The following is a 23,884-nucleotide window of genomic DNA, read 5'->3' on the forward strand; positions in this document are numbered from 1 at the left end:
CCTTCCAATCCTTTAGCTGCGCAACCCCCTCCAATCCTTTCACTGCAACGCCTTCCAATCCTTTTCTAATCCTTTAACTGCAACGCCTTCCAATCCTTGTCTAATCCTTTAACTGCAACGCCTTCCAATCATTTTCTAATTCTTTAACTGCAACGCCTTCCAATCATTTTCTAATTCCTTACCTGCAACTCTCTCCATTCCTTTAGCTGCCACTACTTCCAATCCTTTATCTGAAACCCTTTCCAATCCTTTAGCTGCAACTCCTTCCAATCCTTTAGCTGCAGCTTCTTCCAATCCTTGTCTAATCCTTTATCACCAACGCCTTCCAATCCTTTTCTAATCCTTTAACTGCAATGCCTTCCAATCCTTGTATAATCCTTTAACTGCAACGCCTTCCAATCATTTTGTAATCCTTTAACTGCAACGCCTTCCAATCATTTTCTAATTCTTTAACTGCAACGCCTTCCAATCATTTTCTAATTCCTTATCTGCAACTCCCTCCAATCCTTTAGCTGCAACTCCTTCCAATCCTTTAGCTGCAACTCCTTCCTATCCTTTAACAGCAACTCCTTCTAATCCTTTTCTAATCCTGTAACTGCAACTCCTTCCAATTATTTTCTAATCCTTTAACTGCAACATCTTCGAATCCTTTTCTAATCCTTCAGCTGCAACGACTTCCAATCATTTTCAAATTCTTTAGCTGGCACGTCTTCTAATCCCTTTCTAATCGTTTAACTGCAATGCCTTCCAATCCTGTTCTAATCCTTTAACTACAACACCTTTTTAATCCTTATCTAATCCTTTAACTGCAAATTCTTCCAATCGTTTTCTAAACCTTTAACTGCAACTCCTTCCAATCCTTTTCTAATCCTTTAACTGCAACTCCTTCCAATCCTTTTCTAATCTATTAACTGCAACGCCTTCCAATCCTGTTCTAATCTTTTAACTGCAACTTCTTCCAATCCTTTTCTAAACCTTTAACTGCAACTTCTTCCAATTCATTTCTAATCCTTTAACTGTAACTCCTTCCAATCCTTTTCTAATCCTTTAACTGCAACTTCTTCCAATTCATTTCTAATCCTTTAACTGCAACTCCTTCCAATCCTTTTCTAATCCTTTAACGGCAAATTCTTCCAATTCATTTCTAATCCTTTAACTGCAACTCCTTCCAATCATTTTCCAATCATTTAACTTCAACTATCTCCAATCCTTTTCTACAATCCTTTAACTACAACTCCTTCCAATCCTTTTCCAATCCTTTAACTGCAACTCCTTCCAATCCCTTTTCAATCCTTTAACTGCAACTCCTTCCAATCCCTTTCCAATCCTTTAACTGCAAGTCCATCCAATCCTTTTCTAATAATTTAACTGCTTCTCCTTCCAATCCTTTTCTAATTCTTTAACTGCTTCTCCTTCCAATCCTTTTCTAATACTATAACTGCAACTCTTTCCAATCCTTTTCTAATCCTTTAATTGCAACTTCTTCTAATCCTTTAGCTGCAATCCACTCCAATCCTTTAGCTGCCGCTCCTTCCAATCCTTTAATTGCAACTCCTTCCAATCCTTTAGCTGCAATCCACTCCAATCCTTTAGCTGCCGCTCCTTCCAATCCTTTAATTGTAACTTCTTCTAATCCTTTAGCTGCAATCCACTCCAATCCTTTAGCTGCCGCTCCTTCCAATCATTTAATTGCAACTCCTTCCAATCCTTTAGCTGCAATCCACTCCAATCCTTTAGCTGCCGCTCCTTCCAATCCTTTAATTGCAACTCCTTCCAATCCTTTAGCTGCAATCCACTCCAATCCTTTAGCTGCCGCTCCTTCCAATCCTTTAATTGCAACTCCTTCCAATCCTTTAATTGCAACTCCTTCCAATCCTTTAATTGTAACTCCTTCCAATCCTTTAGCTGCAATCCCCTCCAATCCTTTAGCTGCCGCTCCTTCCAATCCTTTAATTGCAACTCCTTCCAATCCTTTAGCTGCAATTCCTTTCAATCCTTTAGCTGCAATCCCTTCCAATCCTTTAGCTGCAGTTCCTTCCAATCCTTTGATTGCAACTCCTTCCAATCCTTTAGCTGCAACCCCTTCAATCCTTTAGCTGCAGCTCCTTCCAATCCTTTTCTAATTCTTTAACTGCAACTACTTACAATCCTTTAGCTTCAGCTCCTTCCAATCATTTTCTAATCCTTTATCCCCAATGCCTTCCAATCCCTTTCTAATCCTTAGCTGCAACGCCTTCCAATCCCTTTTTCATCCTTTAACTGCAATGCCTTCCAATCCCTTTTTAAATCCTTTAACTGCACTCCTTCCAATCCTCCTTTTCTAATCTATTACTGCAAACGCCTTCCAAATCCTGTTCTAATCTTTTAACTGCAACTTCTTCCATCCTTTTCTAAACCTTTAACTGCAACTTCTTCCAAATTCATTTCTAATCCTTTAACTGCAACTCCTTCCATCCTTTTCTAATCCTTTAACTGCAACTTCTTCCAATTCATTTCTAATCCTTTAACTGCAACTCCTTCCAATCCTTTTCTAATCCTTTAACGGCAAATTCTTCCAATTCATTTCTAATCCTTTAACTGCAACTCCTTCCAATCATTTTCCAATCATTTAACTTCAACTATCTCCAATCCTTTTCTACAATCCTTTAACTACAACTCCTTCCAATCCTTTTCCAATCCTTTAACTGCAACTCCTTCCAATCCCTTTTCAATCCTTTAACTGCAACTCCTTCCAATCCCTTTCCAATCCTTTAACTGCAAGTCCATCCAATCCTTTTCTAATAATTTAACTGCTTCTCCAAACCAATCCTTTTCTAATTCTTTAACTGCTTCTCCTTCCAATCCTTTTCTAATACTATAACTGCAACTCTTTCCAATCCTTTTCTAATCCTTTAATTGCAACTTCTTCTAATCCTTTAGCTGCAATCCACTCCAATCCTTTAGCTGCCGCTCCTTCCAATCCTTAATTGCAAAACTCCTTCCTAATCCTTTAGCTGCAATCCACTCCAATCCTTTAGCTGCCGCTCCTTCCAATCCTTTAATTGTAACTTCTTCTAATCCTTTAGCTGCAATCCCCTCCAATCCTTTAGCTGCCGCTCCCTTCCAATCATTTTAATTGCAACTCCTTCCAATCCTTTAGCTGCAATCCACTCCAATCCTTTAGCTGCCGCTCCTTCCAATCCTTTATTGCAACTCATTCAATCCTTTAGCTGCAATCCCCTCCAATCCTTTAGCTGCCGCTCCTTCCAATCCTTTAATTGCAACTCCTTCCAATCCTTTAATTGCAACTCCTTCCAATCCTTTAATTGTAACTCCTTCCAATCCTTTAGCTGCAATCCCCTCCAATCCTTTAGCTGCCGCTCCTTCCAATCCTTTAATTGCAACTCCTTCCAATCCTTTAGCTGCAATTCCTTCCAATCCTTTAGCTGCAATCCCTTCCAATCCTTTAACTGCAGTTCCTTCCAATCCTTTGATTGCAACTCCTTCCAATCCTTTAGCTGCAACCCCTTCAATCCTTTAGCTGCAGCTCCTTCCAATCCTTTTCTAATTCTTTAACTGCAACTACTTACAATCCTTTAGCTTCAGCTCCTTCCAATCATTTTCTAATCCTTTATCCCCAATGCCTTCCAATCCCTTTCTAATCCTTAGCTGCAACGCCTTCCAATCCCTTTTTCATCCTTTAACTGCAATGCCTTCCAATCCCTTTTTAATCCTTTAACTGCAATGCCTTCCAATCCCTTTTTAATCCTTTAAATGCAACGCCTTCCAATCCCTATCTAATCTTTAACTGCAACACCTTCCAATCCTTTTCTAATCCTTTAACTGCAACGCCTTCCAATCCCTTTTAATCCTTTAACTTCAACGCCTTCCAATCCCTTTCTAATCTTTAGCTACAACGCCTTCCAATCCCTTTTTAATTCTTTAACTGCAAATCCTTCCAATCCCTTTCTAATATTTAACTGCAACGCCTTCCAATCCCGTTCTAATCCTTTATCTCCAACGCCTTCCAATCCCTTTCTAATCTTTAGCTACAACGCCTTCCAATCCATTTTTAATCCTTTAACTGCAACACCTTCCAATCCTTTTCTAATCCTTAGCTGAAACGCCTTCCAATCTCTTTTTAATCCTTTAACTGCAACGCCTTCCAATTCCCTTTGGATCTAATCCCGTTAACTTGCAACGCCTTTCCAATCCCTTTCTAATCTCCTAACTGCAACGCCCTTCCAATCCCATTACTAATCCTTAGCTGCAACGCCTAGCCAATTCCATTTTTAAGTCCCTTTTATTCCTGCAAACTCCCGTTCCAGCCTTTTCTAATCCTTTAAAAGGCACGTCCATTCCGAATTACTTTGCATAATCCTTTTAGCTGCAACGCTTCCACCAATCCCCTTCCTAATCCTTTAGCTTCAATGCCTTCCAATCTCTTTCTAATCCTTTAGCTGCAATGCCTTTCAATCCCCTTCGAATCCTTTACCTGCAACGCCTTCCAATCCTTTTCTAATCCTTTAGCTGCAACTCCTTCCAATCCTTTAGCTGCAACTCCTTCCAATCCTTTAGCTGCAACTCCTTCCAATCCTTTAGCTGCAACTCCTTCCAATCCCTTAGCTGCAACTCCTTCCAATCCTTTAGCTGCAACTCCTTCCAATCCTTTAACAGCAACTCCTTCTAATCATTTTCTAATCCTTTAACTGCAACTCCTTCCAATCATTTTCTAATCCTTTAACTGCAACGCCTTCAAATCCTTTTCTAATCCTTCAACTGCAACTCCTTCCAATCATTTTCTAATCCTTCAACTGCAACGCCTTCAAATCTTTTCTGATTCTTTAACTGCAACTCCTTCCAATCATTTTCCAATCCTTTAACTGCAACGTCTTACAATCATTTTCTAATCCTTTAACTGCAACGCCTTCCAATTCTTTTTTAATCCTTTAACTGTAACTCCTTCTAATCCTTTTCTAATCCTTTAACTGCAACGCCTTCCAATCATTTTCTAATCCTTTAATTGGAACGCCTTCCAATCCTTTTCTAATTCTTTAACTGTAACTCCTTCCAATCATTTTCTAATCCTTTAACTGCAACTCCTTCCAATCATTTTCTAATGCTTTAGCTGCAGCTCCTTCCAATCCTTTAGCTGGAACCCCTTCCAATCCTTTAGCTGAAACTCCTTCCAATCCTTTAACTGCAACTCCTTCCAATCCTTCAGCTTAAACTCCTTCCAATCCTTTAGCTGCAACTCCTTCCAATCCTTTAGCTGCAGCACAATTCAATCCTTTAGCTGCAACTCCTTCCAATCCTTTAGCTGGAACCCCTTCCAATCCTTTAGCTGAAAATACTTCCAATCCTTTAACTGGAACCCCTTCCAATCCTTTAGCTTAAACTCCTTCCAGTCCTACAGCTTAAACTCCTTCCAATCCTTTAGCTGCAGCTCCTTCTAATCATTTTGCTGGAACCCCTTCCTATCCTTTAGCTGAAAATACTTCCAATCCTTTAACTGGAACCCCTTCCAATCCTTTAGCTTAAACTCCTTCCAATCCTTTAACTGCAACTCCTTCCAATCCTTTAGCTGGAACCCCTTCCAATCCTTTAGCTGAAACTCCTTCCAATCCTTTAACTGCAACTCCTTCCAATCCTTTAGCTGGAACCCCTTCCAATCCTTTAGCTGAAACACCTTCCAATCCTTTAACTGCAACTCCTTCCAATCCTTCAGCTGGAACCCCTTCCAATCCTTTAGCTGCTACTCCTTCCAATCCTTTAGCTGAAACTCCTTCCAATCCTTTAGCTGCAACTCCTTCCAATCCTTTAGCTGGAACCCCTTCCAATCCTTTAGCTGAAAATACTTCCAATCCTTTAACTGGAACCCCTTCCAATCCTTTAGCTTGAACCCCTTCCAATCCTACAGCTTAAACTCCTTCCAATCCTTTAGCTGCAGCTCCTTCCAATCCTTTAGCTGGAACCCCTTCCAATCCTTTAGCTGGAACCCCTTCCAATCCTTTAGCTGAAAATACTTCCAATCCTTTAACTGGAACCCCTTCCAATCATTTAGCTGCAACTCCTTCCAATCCGTTAACTGCAACTCCTTCCAATCTTTACTACCCCCTAATTCCAACTTTAGCTGCAACTCCTTCCAATCCTTTAGCTGGAACCCCTTCCAATCCTTTAGCTGCAACTCCTTCCAATCCTTTAGCTGCAACTCCTTCCAATCCTTTAGCTGCAACTCCTTCCAATCCTTTAGCTGCAACTCCTTCCAATCCTTTATCGGAACCCCTTCCAATCCTTTAGTGCAAAAAAAAAAAAAAAAAAACTCCTTCCAATCCTTTCTGGAACCCCTTCCAATCCTTTAGCTGCAACTCCTTCCAATCCTTTAGCTGGGGGGGGGGGGGGGGGACCCCTTCAATCCTTGTGCAACAACCTTCCAATCCTTTAGCTGCAACTCCTTCCAATCCTTTAGCTGCAACTCCTTCCAATCCTTTAGCTGCAATTCCATTCAATCCTTTAGCTGCATTATGCTGCAACTCCTTCCAATCCTTCAACTGCAACTCCTTCCAATCCTTTAACTGCACCTCTGTTCATATTCTTTTTCTTGCATCTCGCTTGACTCCTTATTCTAACAATTCACAGTGCAACTGCAAGGTTGTCCTCCTGTTGAACGCTTTAAGCCTCTTTGCTCCCAATTTCCTTTCCAGAACCTAATGACCTCATAGGCACCAGAGCTTGAACTTTGGCCTAAAATTTACATTCCGTTTCCCTACCGTGGGATGTCCGTTTGAAGTGAACAATTTACGAATCACCCAACAGAGTTTCTAGTCGTATATGATATATTAAATCATATACGTTAAATTTTTTTCTTTATTTTCGTCGTTGCGTATCTGTATTTTTCTACCCATTTCGCCTGAGTTTATTGGCATCATTTCCGGCAAATTATACTATAATTGGTTTCATGTTGTTCAATTAGGAACGAATCATATTCCCTCTTGAGAAATCGATTGAATTAAAAATTTTAGTCTTTGTATCTTTTGAAATGACAAACTGATGCCGTCATATTCAAAGCAGACTCACATTCTTTCTGCTGGATCTGATATCAAAAGACCGTCGTGTTTATAGTCTTTCAGAATTCTTTGGCAAATAACAAATAAAAATAACAAGTTTGTAACGTTCTGGCTGTATTTATTGACATGTATTCTAGCACACTGGCAACAAGATACTAGTACTATAGTAGATTCACATCACCCGTGCATCTGATGCCTAGGCCAGTCCCATACGGCGCTCCTAACTGGCTGTTGATAAGCCATCACAGGGTTGGAAATTCTCCTGAGCGATACGTCTTTCAAAAGTATCCCTCGGGAGAGGTGAAGCATATCCTACCTATATGAACTCTCGAGAGAGACTGAGAATTTCCAGCCCTGTGATTGGCTTATCAATAGCCAATCAGGAGCGCCGTATGGGACTGGCCTAGACATCAGATGCACGGTGGATGTGAATCTACTATAGTAACCTGTTGCAAGTGATTAATAATGCAGTTAGTTCAAATATCATTTACCCCGAATTTCCATTCACCATTAAAATGACCAGTTCACCCACTGCAAGTTTCCTTTGGTAATGCCGACAGTGCATCGCGTGAGGTGCACTGACGGCACCAAACGCCGCCCCCCACAACCCCCCAACCCCCACCAGCCGATACACACACACACACACACACACTCAGGATATACTGCTTTAGTCACGCTTTCCCAAGCGCTGCTCGGACTCAAAGGCAGTTCATATCAAACGCGTACATCGTTTTGGCGACTCGGAAATGCTTTATTGCAAATACTACCTTTTCATTCCTCATCGCACGAATCACCGTTACTCGGAGACAGGAAGTTTTGCTTGGAAAAACTCAATCTACTCAAGTTTTGCTTGATCTGAGCAGCGTATAACGTCACTGGAGAGTCGATGCCACGGCTTTCCTATAAAATGTGAGGTGTCCCTGGTAGGTAATATTTTGCTGCGTAATTTGATACTATGTGGCCATTATTTCTTTTTGAATAATAATATGTGTTTTATATTCGATATATTTATTTTATATTGAATATATATGTTTTTATATTAAATATAATATTTGTTCTAATTACGCAATGATTGCGATGCACGAGAGACATCGAAATCATAATAGTCTCTCTCTCTCTTTCTCTCTCTCCCTCTCTCTCTCTCTCTCTCTCTCTCTCTCTCTCTCTCTCTCTCTCTCTCTCTCGTTTTTTCATTACGGATTGTGGCGAAATCATTATAGTGATCAGTCATAGCCCGCCGGCGCCCAGCCCCCTTCTCCATTTTTATTGTCAAATGAGCATTTTTTCTTGTCTTTCTCTCTCTCGCACGCTCAAACAAACAATTACAAGGTTGCATACACACGCCTGTAATAGAGAGAGAGTTAATTTGATTTCAGTAAAACTTAAAAAAAAAAAAAAAAGGGAAATCAATTGAAACAATAGAACATTTGAAAGCCATTCTTTTTGTCATTGGATATGTTGTGGACGTAATGCATCTGGCTGGTGGGCGAATATGAAACAGAGAACACTATTTGTGTATACGACATATTTTTTTCTCTTATTTCAAAACACAATATATGATACTTACAAAAGATGCATATTACAAATTAGCGAAGTACAACAAAAAGAGGGTTAACATAGATTCCTTAGACTAACACCAAATGGGAAACGAGGTTTACATTATATTTAGAATCACATCTTAAAGAAAACACAATAAATTGAAGCCATTCAATAACAATTAACATTTATGATTAATTTATTTATTTGGAAAGGTTTTTCTCAAGATGTCCTTATATTTTGATGAATTTAGCCAGTCATAGGAAGCAGGACAAGAGGAATTGCAAGAAAAGCGTCGGCTACGTTTGTCACTAATTAACAATGCAGGATATGGGCGATTGGAAAAATGCTCGCTGCGTGAACGTGAACTGTTGGTTTGGTTAACCGAAAAAGCAATTACATCCAGGAAAGGAGACAGGCAGAAGATAGAGTATGCCTTAATCAAAAATTTTTTTTTTTTTGGTGTTATATAAAGTTAAGTATATCTTAGTTTTACCAGACAACTGAGCTGATAACAGCTCTCATAGGGCTGGCCCGAAAGATTAGATATTTGCACGTGACTATGAACCAACTGGTTACTTAGCAACGGGACCTACAGCTTATTTTGAGATCCGAACCTCACCGAGAAATGAATAGCTATCACTAGAAATAAATTCCTCTGATTCTTTGTTGGCAGAGCGGGGAATCGATTGGTGTTATATAAGATTTCATGAATTATCCTTTGCAAATTTTGAAAGTGAAGAAAATTTAACGGTCGCCAAACATTAGGCAATGAAGTGTATTATTATAAAGCCACATTTCGAACCTTAGTAACTTGATAATTATCAATACTGACGACGTTCCCCTTTGCCTCGAGTTGGCTGCTAATGAAACTTACCAACTACTTCCTAAACTGTTATTTAGCATTTTTTCTTCATACTATACCAGCGAGTTCACAAAGAGACCTAACGCATTGAAGTTAGGAATTTTAGATGCAACATATGCTGTGGTCAGCATATGTTGCATCTTTCATTCAAGTGTTATTGAGAAGACAACGATAAAGTAATAGAGAAAACTATCGAATTGTTAACGGCCCTCCCACCATACCTGTTAAAAATCCGGCGATACTTCAGGTACAAAAGCGAAGACATAGCCCGACCGGCCAAGGAGAGAGAGAGAGAGAGAGAGAGAGAGAGAGAGAGAGAGAGAGAGAGAGAGAGAGAAGTAAATTACCGAAGAAGCCGGTTGGAAGTGATCATCTCAGGGAACCAATAGATGGCATCAGCTTGCGCGTTTGACGTTTTACTATTAATAATAATAATAATAATAATAATAATATGTAATCATAATATCCTTTATTTTAGCTCAGTGCCTCATAATAGTACGTATACTTCACAAAGTAGAGACAACACAATGCACACAGTCTACGAACAGACGACAACGGGATAAAAATGACTATCTCCTGAATATATGTTTGGCGCAAATTTGTACTTTACAAATGAAAATCATCCACTTTAATTACGAGCGCTATGTTCAACATGTTGACGGAGTTTTTTTGGTCCTCCGTAATAATGACCTTTCCATTCCTGCTGTTCACACGGCCATAGCACGTTTTGTTTTATCTTCACGAATAAATGGGGACATCCAATGCATATTAAAGATATGGCAAATAAAGATACGTGTATAACTAACTACTTACAAGCGTTTAGAACACCTTAGGAAGTATTTTACAGTGTATATTTTGAAGTTTAATCATATTTTATAGTTACGTTTATAGTTACGTTTATAAGTACTTTTAAACGTGGTATTTAAACCTTTATACAGCACACACACACACACACACACACACAGAGAGAGAGAGAGAGAGAGAGAGAGAGAGAGAGAGAGAGAGAGAGAACTTTAAGCAATTCTGTACATATATGAAACTTTTTTTTATCTTTTATTATTGTACATATGTAAAAATTGTGATGAACAGAGTATGTATATCAGTGTCGAAGACAGAGCATCTAAATTATTGCGAAGGATTAAGGAGACGTTATTTAAGCCTGCTATTCTATTCATTACTCAAAGTTATCACCAGAAAGGGAAAAAGTCCCCTTAGGACTTGATCTCGAGAGAAACGGCTCAGTGACGTCGCACGGAGGCACAATACCTGGCACACAAATTGAACATATTCTGTTTCTATTCAACAAATTGTAAGAACCGTAAATATATATTTTCTCATTAAAAAAAATTCACTTTCCGAAATTTGTTTTCGTCAGTGGGTCCATGGTACCTCCTGGTGTCTCTATCTTTCCAATTGTTTATATAGAGGGATATTATGTCCCCCTCACAGTGTGCCATTTAGCGTTACAACCTGTTTGCTGTGTTACTTGTGTTCTTGGTAATCTCATGTCTGATGATGAGTGATTCCTTCTTTCCTTCTTTCATTCTCCCGTGGTTCGTGTTAATAATCTCACTCCATAATTTGGTGCTGTCATAAGTTAATGTCTTGCATCTCTGATTCGGCTTAGCTTAGGCTTGCTCTAGGTTAAGAAATACGGACAGCTTTTGCCAATATTCATTTAATGCAGGATAAATTTTTGTTTTCATGATTCGAAGGTAGAATTTCCATGCATCTCTACGCATACGACATAGATATAAATCTACAACTTACTGTTTTTCCTAATTTTCTATGCTATCATTTGTTTTAATGCAAAAGTATAATTTCTAATTTCTAATAAAAAAAGCGGATTACTTCTTAGAATTGGAAGGACAAATCGTCATAAACTGTGCAACGTAGGAAGATTAAATGGGGTTTATATTTACTGTATTGGAGTGCACCTGGAAAGCCAATTACTGTTAGCTTTTTAGCTGCGTTGGAATTACAAAGTCAACTAACATAATCTCCTTCGAGCCAGGGGCATTGGCAAGAAATAAACCATCATCAATATTAATTAATTTGGAGTCGAATTGAACTTTCAGCTTTAGGTCCTGTCTCAGTGGCTAGCTATGATGGACAGACAGACATCAGGTGAATGTCAAAGGCCAACATAAAAACTTCTGCGTCTGAAGATTGTGAACTCATGAGAATATTTAATAAGGCGTGTCAATTTGCTTATTATCTCTCTCTCTCTCTCTCTCTCTCTCTCTCTCTCTCTCTCTCTCTCTCTCTCTCTCTCTACACACCACACACACACAACACACACACATATCTATATATATAATATATATATATATATATATATAAATATAGATATTATATATATATATATATGTATATATAATATGTATATAAACGCACACACATACATATATACTATATGTACGTTTAAGTAATATAAATACAGATATATATTCATTTATATATTACATATATCATATATATATAGATATTTATATAAAATATATATATATATATGATAGGTAAGATAATATATATTTATATGATATATATATATAAGATATATTATATATGTATGTTATATAATATATTAAATTTATATATATATATATATATATATATATATATATATATATATATATATATAATATATATAACGTATAAGGTTTAAACAACAATGAAACTTGAAAAGAATTCTAAGTACAAATTAATTCACAAGGGTTAAATTTAATTAAATGTGCAACCATTAAGTAATGAAAATAACTAAGTTAATTAAATTGTGAATGTAAATGAAAACACAGAAAAATGTGGAAAATACCAAAATTGCAAAAAGTATGAAAAATGTGGAAAATACCAAAATTGCAAAAAGTATTAATCACACAGAATATAAAATAAAAAGACACACTTCAATAAGAAAATGAATAAATGCACCAAAAATAAACACTTCAATAAGAAAATGGATAAATGCACTTCAAATGAAACACACACAAAACAAAAAAATTTGCAAAGTGTAAAAATGTAAATCTTTTCACTCAAACCATCGTAACCAATAGTTATTAGTTTCTTACCAAACCACTGACTATTAGTTATTAGTTTTTACCAAAACATCATAACCATTAGATATTAGTTGCAACTAATAAAAATATAACACACTTTGCCTTCTTGGCATACCAATTTTCTTTCTTTGCTGCAGCTTGTTTCACAAAAATAGGCGCCGTTACACACTAATATAATGTTTGTTCAGATTCCACAAAAGGCACTAAATAACACTAAATGAACTCTAAGAAATATCAAATCTGAATCTGCAAGTTACGAGTGACCATTCCGAGAGTATCAAATCGTTACGTTACTTTAAAATCAAAAGTGCCGTGCGATGAAGAGAGAGAGATAAGAGAGAGAGATGTAAACGCTTTGAGGATTTAACCCCGAATGAATCTTTCATTTCGCACAAGAGCAAGGCAATTGATTTGGCACAAAACGTTTTGGGACACAATTCTTTCCAGAAGCTTCGAATGTGACGCAACGGTACAGACAAACTGAGAAATCTGCACGTGGCATTCGGTTAAGCATATATGAAAATATAATAATTCCGAGGTAGAGTGAATTAGATATTAAAGAACATTTGTAGCTCGATGTATGTATATGAATCACGGTAATGTGATATGACTTATATTAATGGCTACGTGCTGTCATAAGCACTACAACACTACTGAGGTCAAGGTGGGTTAATGCTGACTCCAAATCAGCGAATACCTGAGCGCGAAAGGTATTTGAGGGTGAGAGACGGCATTAATTTATAGGCTCTGACGTTCCTGGATTTGTATGGTGTCCTGGGTTCGCGCCTGGGCGCCACCAATTCTATATCGCCTAATTAAATTCCCCTTCGGTTAAGCATATATGAAAATATTAGAATAATTCCGAGGTAGAGGTTGGTATTGAGATATTAAAGGACATTTGTAGCTCGATGTATACATATATAGATACACACACACACACACACACACACACACACACATATATATATATATATATATATATATATATATATATATATATATATATATATATTATATATATAATGTTCATGGGATTATGGGTTTATTCTATAATAATATTAATAATAACAAATTGTCCTTCCTTTATCTCCTGCAGTTACAAAGTTCCTGAGGATAGGCCTGGCAGACAAGAACGACCACCCACCCTTCTTTGAACAGTCCCTCTACGAGGTCGAACTCGAAGAGGACGAGGCAGTCAACCAGAGCCTCCTCACCCTCTCAGCCAGGGACCTCGACGAAGGTAAATAGTGGCACACTGCAGTTTATAAGACTTTGTAGTTTGGCTCTGTAGGATATTCCAACTTTATTGTATTCCCAGGAATAAAGTCTGTTTTAGCGGGTAATAAAGTCACAGGAAAAATAGTCTCTGTGGTAGTGGGTAATAAAGTCACAGGACAAATAGTCTCTGTGGTAGTGGGTAATAAAGTCACAGGAAAAATAGTCTCTGTGGTAGTGACTAATAAAGTCACAGGAAAAATAGTCTCTGTGGTAGTGGGTAATAAAGTCACAGGAAAAATAGTCTCTGTGGTAGTGGGTAATAAAGTCACAGGAAAAATAGTCACTGTGGTAGTGGGTAATAAAGTCACAGGAAAAATAGTCTCTGTGGTAGTGGGTAATAAAGTCACAGGAAAAATAGTCTCTGTTGTAGGGGCTAATAAAGCCCACAGGAAAAAATAGATCTCTGTGGTAGGGGGTAGTAAAGTCACAGGAAAAATAGTCATGTTGGTATTGTGTTAATTAAAGCCAGGAAAATAAGTCTCTGTGTAGTGGGTATGAAGTCACAGGAAAAATTCACTGTGGGAGTGGGTAATAAAGTCAGCAACTAAAGGAAAGATGTCCTCTGTTGTAAAGTGGTAATAAAGTCACAGGAAAAATAGTCCTATCTGTGGTATGGGTATAAGTCCATCAGGACAAATAGTCACTGTGGTAGTGTAATAAAGTCACGGAAAAAAAATCCTCGTGGTAGTGGGTAATATAAGCACAGGAAAAATAGTCACTGTGGTGTGGGTATAATCCACATGACAAATAGTCCTCTGTGGTATGGGGTAATAAAGTCCCAGGAAAAATAGGTCCTGTTGGTAGTGTAATAACGTCACAGAATAGTGTGTGGTAGTGGGTAATAAGTCACAGGAAAAATAGTCCTCTGTGGTATGTGTGGAAAAAATAGTCACAGGAAAAATAGTCACTGTGGTAGGGTAATAAAGTCACAGGGAATAAAGTCACTGTGGGTAAAAGTGGGTATAGTCACAGGAAAAATAGTCTCTGTTGTAGTGGGTAACAAAGTAACAGGAAAAATAGTCTCTGTTGTAGTGGGTAACAAAGTAACAGGAAAAATAGTCACTGTGGTAGTGCTAATAGTCACAGAAAAATAGTCACTGTGGTAGTGGGTAATAAAGTCACAGGAAAATATTCTCTGTGGGTAGGTGCTAATAAAAAGTCAATCGGAAAAATAGTCCTGTGGTAGTGGGTAATAGTCACAGGAAAAATAGTCTCTGTGGTATGGGTATAAGTCACAGGAAAACAAGTCTCTGTGAGTGCTCAGCTATAGTCATAGGAAAAATAGTCACTGTGGTAGTGGGTAATAAACGGGGATTTCTCGGAAAATGTCTCTGTTGTAGGGCTGAATAGTCCTGAGGAAAATGTCCACTGTGGAGTGGGTACATAAGTCACAGGAAAAATAGTCTCTTCTGTGGGGTAAGTGGGCTGTGTAACGTCACCGGAAAATAGTCTCTGTGGTAGTGGTAATATGAGGTCACAGGAAAAATAAAAAGTCCCTCTGTGGTAGCGGTAATACAGCCCACCGAAAATTAGGGTCACTGTGGTAGTGGTTAATAAGTCCACAGAAAAAATAGTCTCTGTGGTAGTTGGGTAATAAAGTCTAAAGGACAAAATAGGCCTCTGTGGTAAGTGTCTAAAATAAAGTCCAGGAAAAATAGTCACTGTGGTAGTGGGTATAAAGGTCACGAAAAATAGGTCACTGTGGTAGTGGGTTAATAAGTCAAACAGGAAAATAAAGTCACTGTGGTAGTGGGTAAAAATAAAGTCTCAGTAAAAATAGTCCTCTTGTGTAGTGGGTAATAAAGTCACGGAAAATAGTCTCTGTGGGTAAGTGGGTAAGAAAGTCACAGGAAAATAAGTCCCACTGTGGTAGTGGGTAATAAAGTCACAGGAAAATAGGTTCCCTGTGGTAGTGGGTTATACAAAGTCACAGGAAAAAATATCCTCTGTGGTAGTGGGTTAAAAATAGTCAAGGAAAAATAGTCACTGTGGTAGTGGGTAATAAGGGGTCCAGGAAAAATAAGTTCACTTGGTCAGTGGTAAATGAAAGTCACCCAGAAAATAGTCACGTGGTAGTGGGTTAATAAAGTCATCCAGGAAAAATAGTCTCTGTGGTAGTGGGTAAAAATAAAGTTCACAGGAAAATAAGTCACTGTGGGTTAGTGGGTAACTCAAGGGTCACAGGAAACAATAAAGTCACTGTGGTAGTGGGTAAAAAATAAGTCACGGAAAAATAGTCTCTGTGTAGTGGGTATAAGTCTCAGGGGAAATAAGTCACTGTGGTAAGCGGGTAATAAGACACAGTAAAAATAGTCACTGTGGTAAGTGGGTAATAAAGTCACAAGGAAATATTCTCTGTGGTAGCGGTAATAAAGGTCACAGGAGAAAAATAGTCTTCTGTGGTAGTGGGTAAATAAAGTCTCGGAAAAAGCTCTCTGTGGTAAGTGGCTAATAAATTCCACAGGAAAAATAGTCCACTGTGGGTAGTGGTAATAAAGGGTCATACAGGAAACAAATAAGTCACTGTGGTAAGTGGGTAAAAATAAAGTCACAGGAAAAATAGTCTCTGTGGTAGTGGGTAATAAATTCACAGGGAAAAAATAGTCCTCTGTGGTAATGGGTAATAAAGTCACCCAGGAAAATAGTCAACTGGTGGTAGTGGGTAAATACAGTCACAGGAAAAATCGGTCACTGTGGTAAAGTGGGTAATAAAGATCCACACATGAAATAGTCCTGTGGTAAAAAGTGGGTAATCCGTCACAGGAAAAATATCCCTGTGGGGTAGTGGGGGGGGTATAGAGGTCACAGGGAAAATAAAGTCTCTGTTGTAAAGTGGGTAAAAATAAAAAGTCACTAGGAAAAATAGTCTCTGTGGTAGTTGGTAATAAATTCACAGGAAAAATAGGGTCACTGTTGTAGTGGGTAATAAAGTTTCACCAGGAAAAATAGGTCACTGTGGTAGTTGGGTAATAAAGTCGCAAGGAAAAATATTCCTCTGTGGTAGTGGGTCAAAGTAAAGTCCCACCCCCAGGAAAATAGTCACTGTGGTAAATTGGGTGTAATATAAGTCACAGGTAAAAATTAAGTCTCTGTGGTAGTGGGTAATAAAGTCACGAAAAATAGTCAACTGTGGTATGGGTAATAAAGGTCACAGGAAAAATTCCTCTTCTGTTGTAGTGGGCTAATAAAGTCCACAGGAAAAATAGTCACTGTGGTAGTGGGTAATAAAGTCACAAAGGAAAAATTTCCCTGGGATAGTAGGCTAATAAAGTCACAGGAAAAACTAAAAAAGTCACTTGTGGTAGTGGGTAATAAAGTCACAGGAAGAATAGTCCTGGATGGTAGTGGATAATAGTCACGGGAAAAATAGTCACTGTGGTGTGGGTAATAAAGTCACACGGACAAATAAAAAAGTCCTCTGTGGGTAGTGGGTATAAAGGTCACAGGGAAAAAAAAAAAAAAATTTTTAGTTTTCCCCCTCTGTGGTGGGGATGGGGTATAAAGTCACCCCAGGAAAAATGTCCTGTTAGTGGGTATAAAAGTTGTCACAGGAAAAAAATAGGTTCCTGTGGTAGTTGGGTAATAAATTCACAGGAAAATAGTCACTGTGGTAGTGGTTAATAAGTCACAGGAAAAATAAAGTTCACAGTGGTAATGGATAAAAATAAAGTCCAGAAAATAAAGTCTCTGTGGTAGTGGGTAATAAAGTCACAGGAAAAATAGTCACTGTGGTAGTGGGTAATAAAGTCACAGGAAAAATAGTCACTGTGGTAGTGGGTAATAAAGTCACAGGAAAAATAAAATAGTCTCTGTGGTAGTGGGTAATAAAGTCACAGGAAAAAATAGTCAAAATACTGGTAGTAGGGTAAGGGTCAAGCCACAGGAAAAATAAAGTCACTGTTGGTAGGGTGTAAAAATAGTCAGGAAAAATAAAAAAATATCTTGTGGGTAGGCGAATTAATTCACAAGGAAATAATCTTCCCTCTGTGGTAGTGGGTAATAAGTCACAGGAAAAAATAGTCTCTGTGGTAGCGGGCTAATAAAGTCACAGAAAAAAATAGGAAGAAATCATGTGGTAGTGGGTAATAAAGTCACAGGAAAAAATAGTCACTGTGGTAGGGGTAATAAAGTCACAAAGGAAACACAATAAAGTCTCTGTGGTAGGTGGTAAAAATAAAAAAAGTCAACAAGGGAACATCCCTTCTTCTGTGGTAGTGGGGCTAATAAAGTCACAGGAAAAAGGGAGTCACTGTGGTTAGTGGGTAATGGGAAAGTCACAGGAGGAAAAAAAAATAAAAAGTCACTTGGGTGTAAAAAGGTGGGAATAAAGTCACAGTACAATAGTCACTTGGGGGTATTGTAAAAATAGTCAGGGAAAAATAGTCACTGTGGTAGTGGGTAACTAAAGTCACAGGAAAAATAGTCCTCTGTGGTAGGGTGTAAAAAATAAAGTCCACAAAGAAGGAAAAATCGGGTCCTCCCTGTGTAGTGGGTAATAAAGTCACAGGAAAAATAGTCACGTGGTAGCGGGGTAATAAAGTCACAGGAAAAATAGTCACTGGATGGGTATTTGGGTAATAAGTCACAGGGAAAAATAAAGTACCTCTGTGGTAGGGGTAATAGTCACAGGAAAAACTAGTCACTGTGGTAGTGGGTAATAAGTCACAGGAAAAATAGTCATCTGTGGTAGTGGGTAGAAAAAAAATAGTCACAGGTAAAAATAGTCACTGTGGTAGTGGGTAATAACGTCACAAAAAAAGGAAAAATTAGGGAAAAATGTCACTGTGTAGGTGGGGGTAATAAAGTCCACAGGAAAAATAGTCCACTGTGGTAGTGGGTAAAACACAGGAAAAATAGTCACTGGGTGTAGGTGGCTAAAAATAAAGTCACAGGAAAAATAGTCACTGTGGGTAGTGGGTAATAAAGTCCACAGGAAAAATAGTCACTGTGTAGTCGGGTAATAAAAGTCACAGGAAAAATAGTCACTGTGGTGGGTGTAAAAATAAATCAAATAGGAAAAAATAGTCACTGTGGTAGTGGGTAATAAAAGTCCACAGGAAAAATAGTCTCTGTGGTAAGGGGGTAAAAAATAGTCACCGGAAAATAAAAAAGTCACTGTGGGTAGTGGTAATAAAGTAACAGGACAGAAAAAAAAATAGGGTCTCTGTGGTAGTGGGTAATAAAGTCTCAGGAAAAATAGTCTCTGTGGGTAGGTGGGTAATAAAGTCACAGGAAAAATAGTCACTGTGGTAGTAATGTATAAAGTCAACAGGGGTAAAAATAGTCACTGGCTGTGGTAGTGTGTAATAAAGTCACCAGGAAACAAAAAATAGTCTCTGTGGTAGTGGAATAAAGTTAAAAAGTCACGGAAAAAATAGTCTCTGTGGTAGTGGGTAAAAAACAAAAATAGAGTCACAGATAAATAGTTCTCTTCCCTGTGGTAGTGGGTAATAAAAGTCAGGAAAATAGTCTCTGTTGTAGTGGCTAATAGTCATAGGAAAAATAGTCACTGTGGTAGTGGGTAATAAAGTCACAGGAAAAATAGTCTCTGTGGTAGTGGCTGTTAAGTCACAGGAAAAATAGTCTCTGTGGTAGTGGGTAATAGAGTCACAGGAAAAATAGTCTCTGTGGTAGCGGGTAATAAAGCCACAGGAAAAATAGTCTCTATTGTAGTGGCTAATAAAGTCACAGGAAAAATAGTCTCTGTAGTAGCCGGTAATAAAGTCACAGGAAAAATAGTCTCTGTGGTAGCGGGTAATAAAGTCACAGGAAAAATAGTCTCTGTTGTAGCGGCTAATAAAGCCACAGGAAAAATTCTCTGTTGTAGTGGCTAATAAAGTCACAGGAAAAATAAAAAGTCTCTGTTGTCGATTGGCTAATAAAGTCCAGGGAAAAATAAAAAGGTCTCTTTGTAGTGGCTAATAAAGGCGGAAAAACAGGAAAAATACTCCTTGTTGGTAGTTGACTAATCCAAGTCACAGGAAGGAAAAATTCTCTGTGTAAGGGCTATAAGTCAGGAAAATAAGGTTCCCCCCTCTATTGTACGGTAATAAAGTCACACAGGGAACAAAAATAGTCATCTGTTGTAGTGGGCTATATAAATCACAGGGTAAAATAAAGTCTCTTTTTTAAGTGGCTAATAAGGCCAAAACATGTAAAAATTCTCCTGGTGTTTAGTGGCTAATAAACGTCACAGGAAAAATTAGTCTTCCTATTGTATCGGGTAATAAGTTAACAGGAAAAATATCTCTGTTCGTAAGTGCTAAAAAGTCACAGGAAAAATAGCTCTGTTGGTAGCGGGTAATAAAAGTCACAGGAAAAATAGTCACTATTGGTAGTGGGCTAATAAAGTTCACAGGAAAAATAGTCTCTTATTTGTAGTGGCTAATAAAAAGTCCCAGGAAAAATAGCTCTGTGTATTGAGTAATGAAAAGTCAAACAGGAAAAATTCTCTGTTGTAGTGGCTAATTAAAGACACATGAAAATAGTCCTCTAAAATTTTAAATTGGCTATAAATTCACAGGAAAGGAAAACAGTCTCTATTTGTAGTGGGGCTATAAAAAGTCACAGGAAAAGAAAATAGTCCACTTGTAGGTAGCCAGGTAATACAAAGTCACAGGAAAAACAAGTCTTGTTGGGGGGGGGGGTAGGGGCTAATAAAGTCAAAAAATAGAAAAAATATCACTGTGGTAAAACAGTAAAAACAAAAAAGGTTTCCCAGGAAAATATCCTCTATTGTAGTGGCTTAATAAAAAGTCACGAAGGAAAAATAGTCTCTATTATGAGTGGCTAATAAGCCACAGGAAAAAGCGTCTATTGTAAGTGGCTAATAAAGCACAAGAAAAAATAGTCTCTGTTGTAGTGGCTAATAAAGTCACAGGAAAAATAGTCTCTGTGGTATTGAGTAATAAAGTCACAGGAAAAATAGTCTCTATTGTAGTGGCTAATAAAGTCACAAGAAAAATAGTCTCTATTGTAGTGGCTAATAAAGCCACAGGAAAAATAGTCTCTATTGTAGTGGCTAATAAAGTCACAGGAAAAATAGTCTCTGTGGTAGCAGGTAATAAAGCCACAGGAAAAATAGTCTCTGTTGTAGTGGCTAATAAAGTCATAGGAAAAATAGTCTCTGTAGTAGCCGGTAATAAAGTCACAGGAAAAATAGTCTCTGTTGTAGTGACTAATAGTCATAGGAAAAATAGTCTCTGTGGTAGCAGGTAATAAAGCCACAGGACAAATAGTCTCTGTTGTAGTGGCTAATAAAGTCACAGGAAAAATAGTCTCTGTTGTAGTGGCTAATAAATTCACAGGATAAACAGTCTCTGTGGTAGAGGATAATAATGAAACATGAAAAATAGTCTCTGTCGGAACGGGTAACAAAGTAACAGGAAAAAGTCTCTGTGGTAGTGGGTAATAAAGTCACAGGAAAAATAGTCTCTGTGGTAGTGGCTAATAAAGTCATAGGAAAAATAGTCTCTGTGGTAGAGGATAATAATGAAACATGAAAAATAGTCTCTGTGGTAGAGGATAATAATGAAACATGAAAAATAGTCTCTGTCGGAACGGGTAACAAAGTAACAGGAAAAAGTCTCTGTGGTAGTGGGTAATAAAGTCACGGGAAAAATAGTCTCTCTGGTAGCGGGTAATGAAGTTAAAAGGAAAAAAGTCTCTGTAGTAGCGGGTAATAAAGCCAAAGGAAAAATAGTCTCTGTGGTAGCGGGTAATAAAGTCACAGGAAAAATATTCTCGGTGGTAGTGGGTAATAAAGCCACTGGAAAATAGTCTCTGTAGTAGCGGGTAATAAAGCCCAGAAAAAATAGTCATTGTTTTAGCGGGTAATAAAGTCACAGGAAAAATAGTCTGGATTTGTCTCAGTTCCTTTGAATATTTGTTCATCATCCTTGCCTTTATATCTTACGTTACCTATTTTTATTTTTATTATTTTTATTATTATTATTATTATTATTATTATTATTATTGTTGTTGTTGTTGTTGTTGTTGTCAATATTATTATTATTATTAGTATTATTATTACTATTCAATAGTTTTCTTACATTATTATCTATTGATTTGTCATCGTGTTATATACAATATTTTGTCTAATAACCGATCGCTTCTTTCTGTATTTTTATTACCTTTGGTTACTTCCTTCATATGAACATCATATTCTTTGGAAGTTTGAATTTTAAGTCATTGGCCCCTTTGCTTGGTTTGGTCTTTGTAAATACGGGTTATATTATTATTATTATTATTATTATTATTATTATTATTATTATTATTATTATTATTATTATTATTATTATTATATTGTTATATTATTCAGAAGATAAACTCTAGTACATGTGTAACATGCCCACCAATTCAATCTTCCAAAGAATATGATGTTCATCTGAAAGAAGTTATGGATGATACGAAATGCAGAAAGAAGATATCAGTTATTATATACATAAAGGTGAACCAATAAATTAAATAAATAAGTAGATATTGACAAATATAAACAAAAGGTCGTCTCCTCATTTCATCGAAGTGGAATAATCTGAACTTAATTTCGATAATCATGCTTTATATTTCTTGCAGCATCGCGAATGTTCTACGAAATCGTTGAAGGGAACGAAGACAAGACATTCGTTATTGGCAACGTGACTGGAGTCTTGTATTTAGCTAAACCCCTCGATTACGAAAAAAGGAAGAAGGCAAGTAGAATGGATAATTTAGGTTTCTACATACGAAGGTGAATAGATTTATAATGGATGCGCTGTATGGATGGATAGTGGGTGGATAGGTACTCTAAGTTGTTTAATATATATATATATCTATATATATCATCATCATCATCAGCCATTGCTATTCCACTGCAGGACAAAGGCCTGAGACATGTCCTTCCACTCCTGTCTGTTTATGGTCTTTCTATGCCATTCTATACCTGCAAAATTTCTTAGCTCGTCAATCCATCGTCTTCTCTTCCTTACCCCTGCTTCGTTTGCAATCTCTAGGGACCCATTCTGTTATTCGTTTTGTCCACCTATTTCTGATATATATATATTACAACGACTTTCACCTCCAGTACGACCTTCGCCTTGTCGTATCGGACGGACGCCACGAGAGTGATGCAAGCATCATCGTGCAGGTTCGTGACGTCAACGACAACCCACCCATCTTCAGTCAGCATTTATACGAAGTCTGGATTCCAGAAGAAACGATGACAAGGATTTGCCTAAACGCGTGTTGACGGTAAGAAAAAAAACCAAAAACAAACAAACAAACAAACAAACAAACAAGTAAAAAAAATCGAGCTTTCTGTACAACGTATGATGCTGTATATGACCACTAAAGTATAACCAGCAACTTTCCACTTTCTTATCAGATGCTGTAGAGTGAGGGGGCGTCCCATGCCTCCGGAAAGCGCCGCCAAAAGCACAATCCATGGCTAATTTTAACCTTAAAAAAAACTACTGATGCTAGAGGGCTGCAATTTGGTATGTTTGATGATTGGAGGGTGAATGATCAAAATACCAGTTTGCAGCCCACTAGCTTCAGCAGGTTTTTAGATCTGAGAGAGGACGGACGGATGGATTGACAAAGAAAACGGCCATAATAGTTTACTTTTACAGAAAACTAAAAAAGCATTATAAAACATCACGAACAAGATATTTACAGCCTCTGAAATGAAATAGATGCTCGCGTGCTCACAGGTATTTCAACCTATGCCTTCCCTTCTGTTTTAAGGTGCAAGTGACCGATGGAGATTTCGATCGACCCCGAGCCATCGTGTTCTCTCTGTCGGGTCAAGGAATCGACGTCGAAAGTCCCGAGAACTCACATTTCGAGATCATCCCTTCGACTGGAGAAATCTACGTTAGGAAGGTTTGTTCTCCTACAATAAATTGTATGACAATGTAAAAACCCAATTAGTAGATTCGAGTTCTAGCGAGCATTATTATTATTATTATTATTATTATTATTATTATTATTATTATTATTATTATTATTATTATTATTAGAAGATGAACCCGACTGATATGAAACAGGCCCACCACAGGTGCCACTGACCGGACATTCAAGCTTCCAAAGAATATAGTGTTCATTGGAAAGAATTAAGATAAGGCAAT

General features: G+C 37.7%; 2 protein-coding genes across 2 annotated transcripts in view; both read left to right on the forward strand.

Moving 5' to 3' along the window:
• Window positions 1–22,510, forward strand: part of LOC135215846 (cadherin-20-like) — a 274,336-nt gene extending 251,826 nt beyond the window's left edge. Inside the window, exons 3-4 of the mRNA XM_064250799.1 lie at window positions 13,597–13,740; window positions 22,353–22,510. Coding sequence (XP_064106869.1) covers window positions 13,597–13,740; window positions 22,353–22,510 — 302 coding nt within the window. The remainder of the gene's footprint in view (window positions 1–13,596; window positions 13,741–22,352) is intronic.
• Window positions 22,511–22,521: 11 nt separating this feature from the next.
• The window catches only part of LOC135215847 (neural-cadherin-like), a 16,661-nt gene continuing 15,298 nt past the window's right edge, over window positions 22,522–23,884 (forward strand). The window contains 4 exon segments of the mRNA XM_064250800.1: window positions 22,522–22,545; window positions 22,840–22,971; window positions 22,974–23,006; window positions 23,502–23,639. Coding sequence (XP_064106870.1) covers window positions 22,522–22,545; window positions 22,840–22,971; window positions 22,974–23,006; window positions 23,502–23,639 — 327 coding nt within the window.

This window comes from Macrobrachium nipponense, chromosome 5 (genome assembly GCF_015104395.2).
Source record: "Macrobrachium nipponense isolate FS-2020 chromosome 5, ASM1510439v2, whole genome shotgun sequence".
Lineage (NCBI taxonomy): Eukaryota > Metazoa > Arthropoda > Malacostraca > Decapoda > Palaemonidae > Macrobrachium > Macrobrachium nipponense.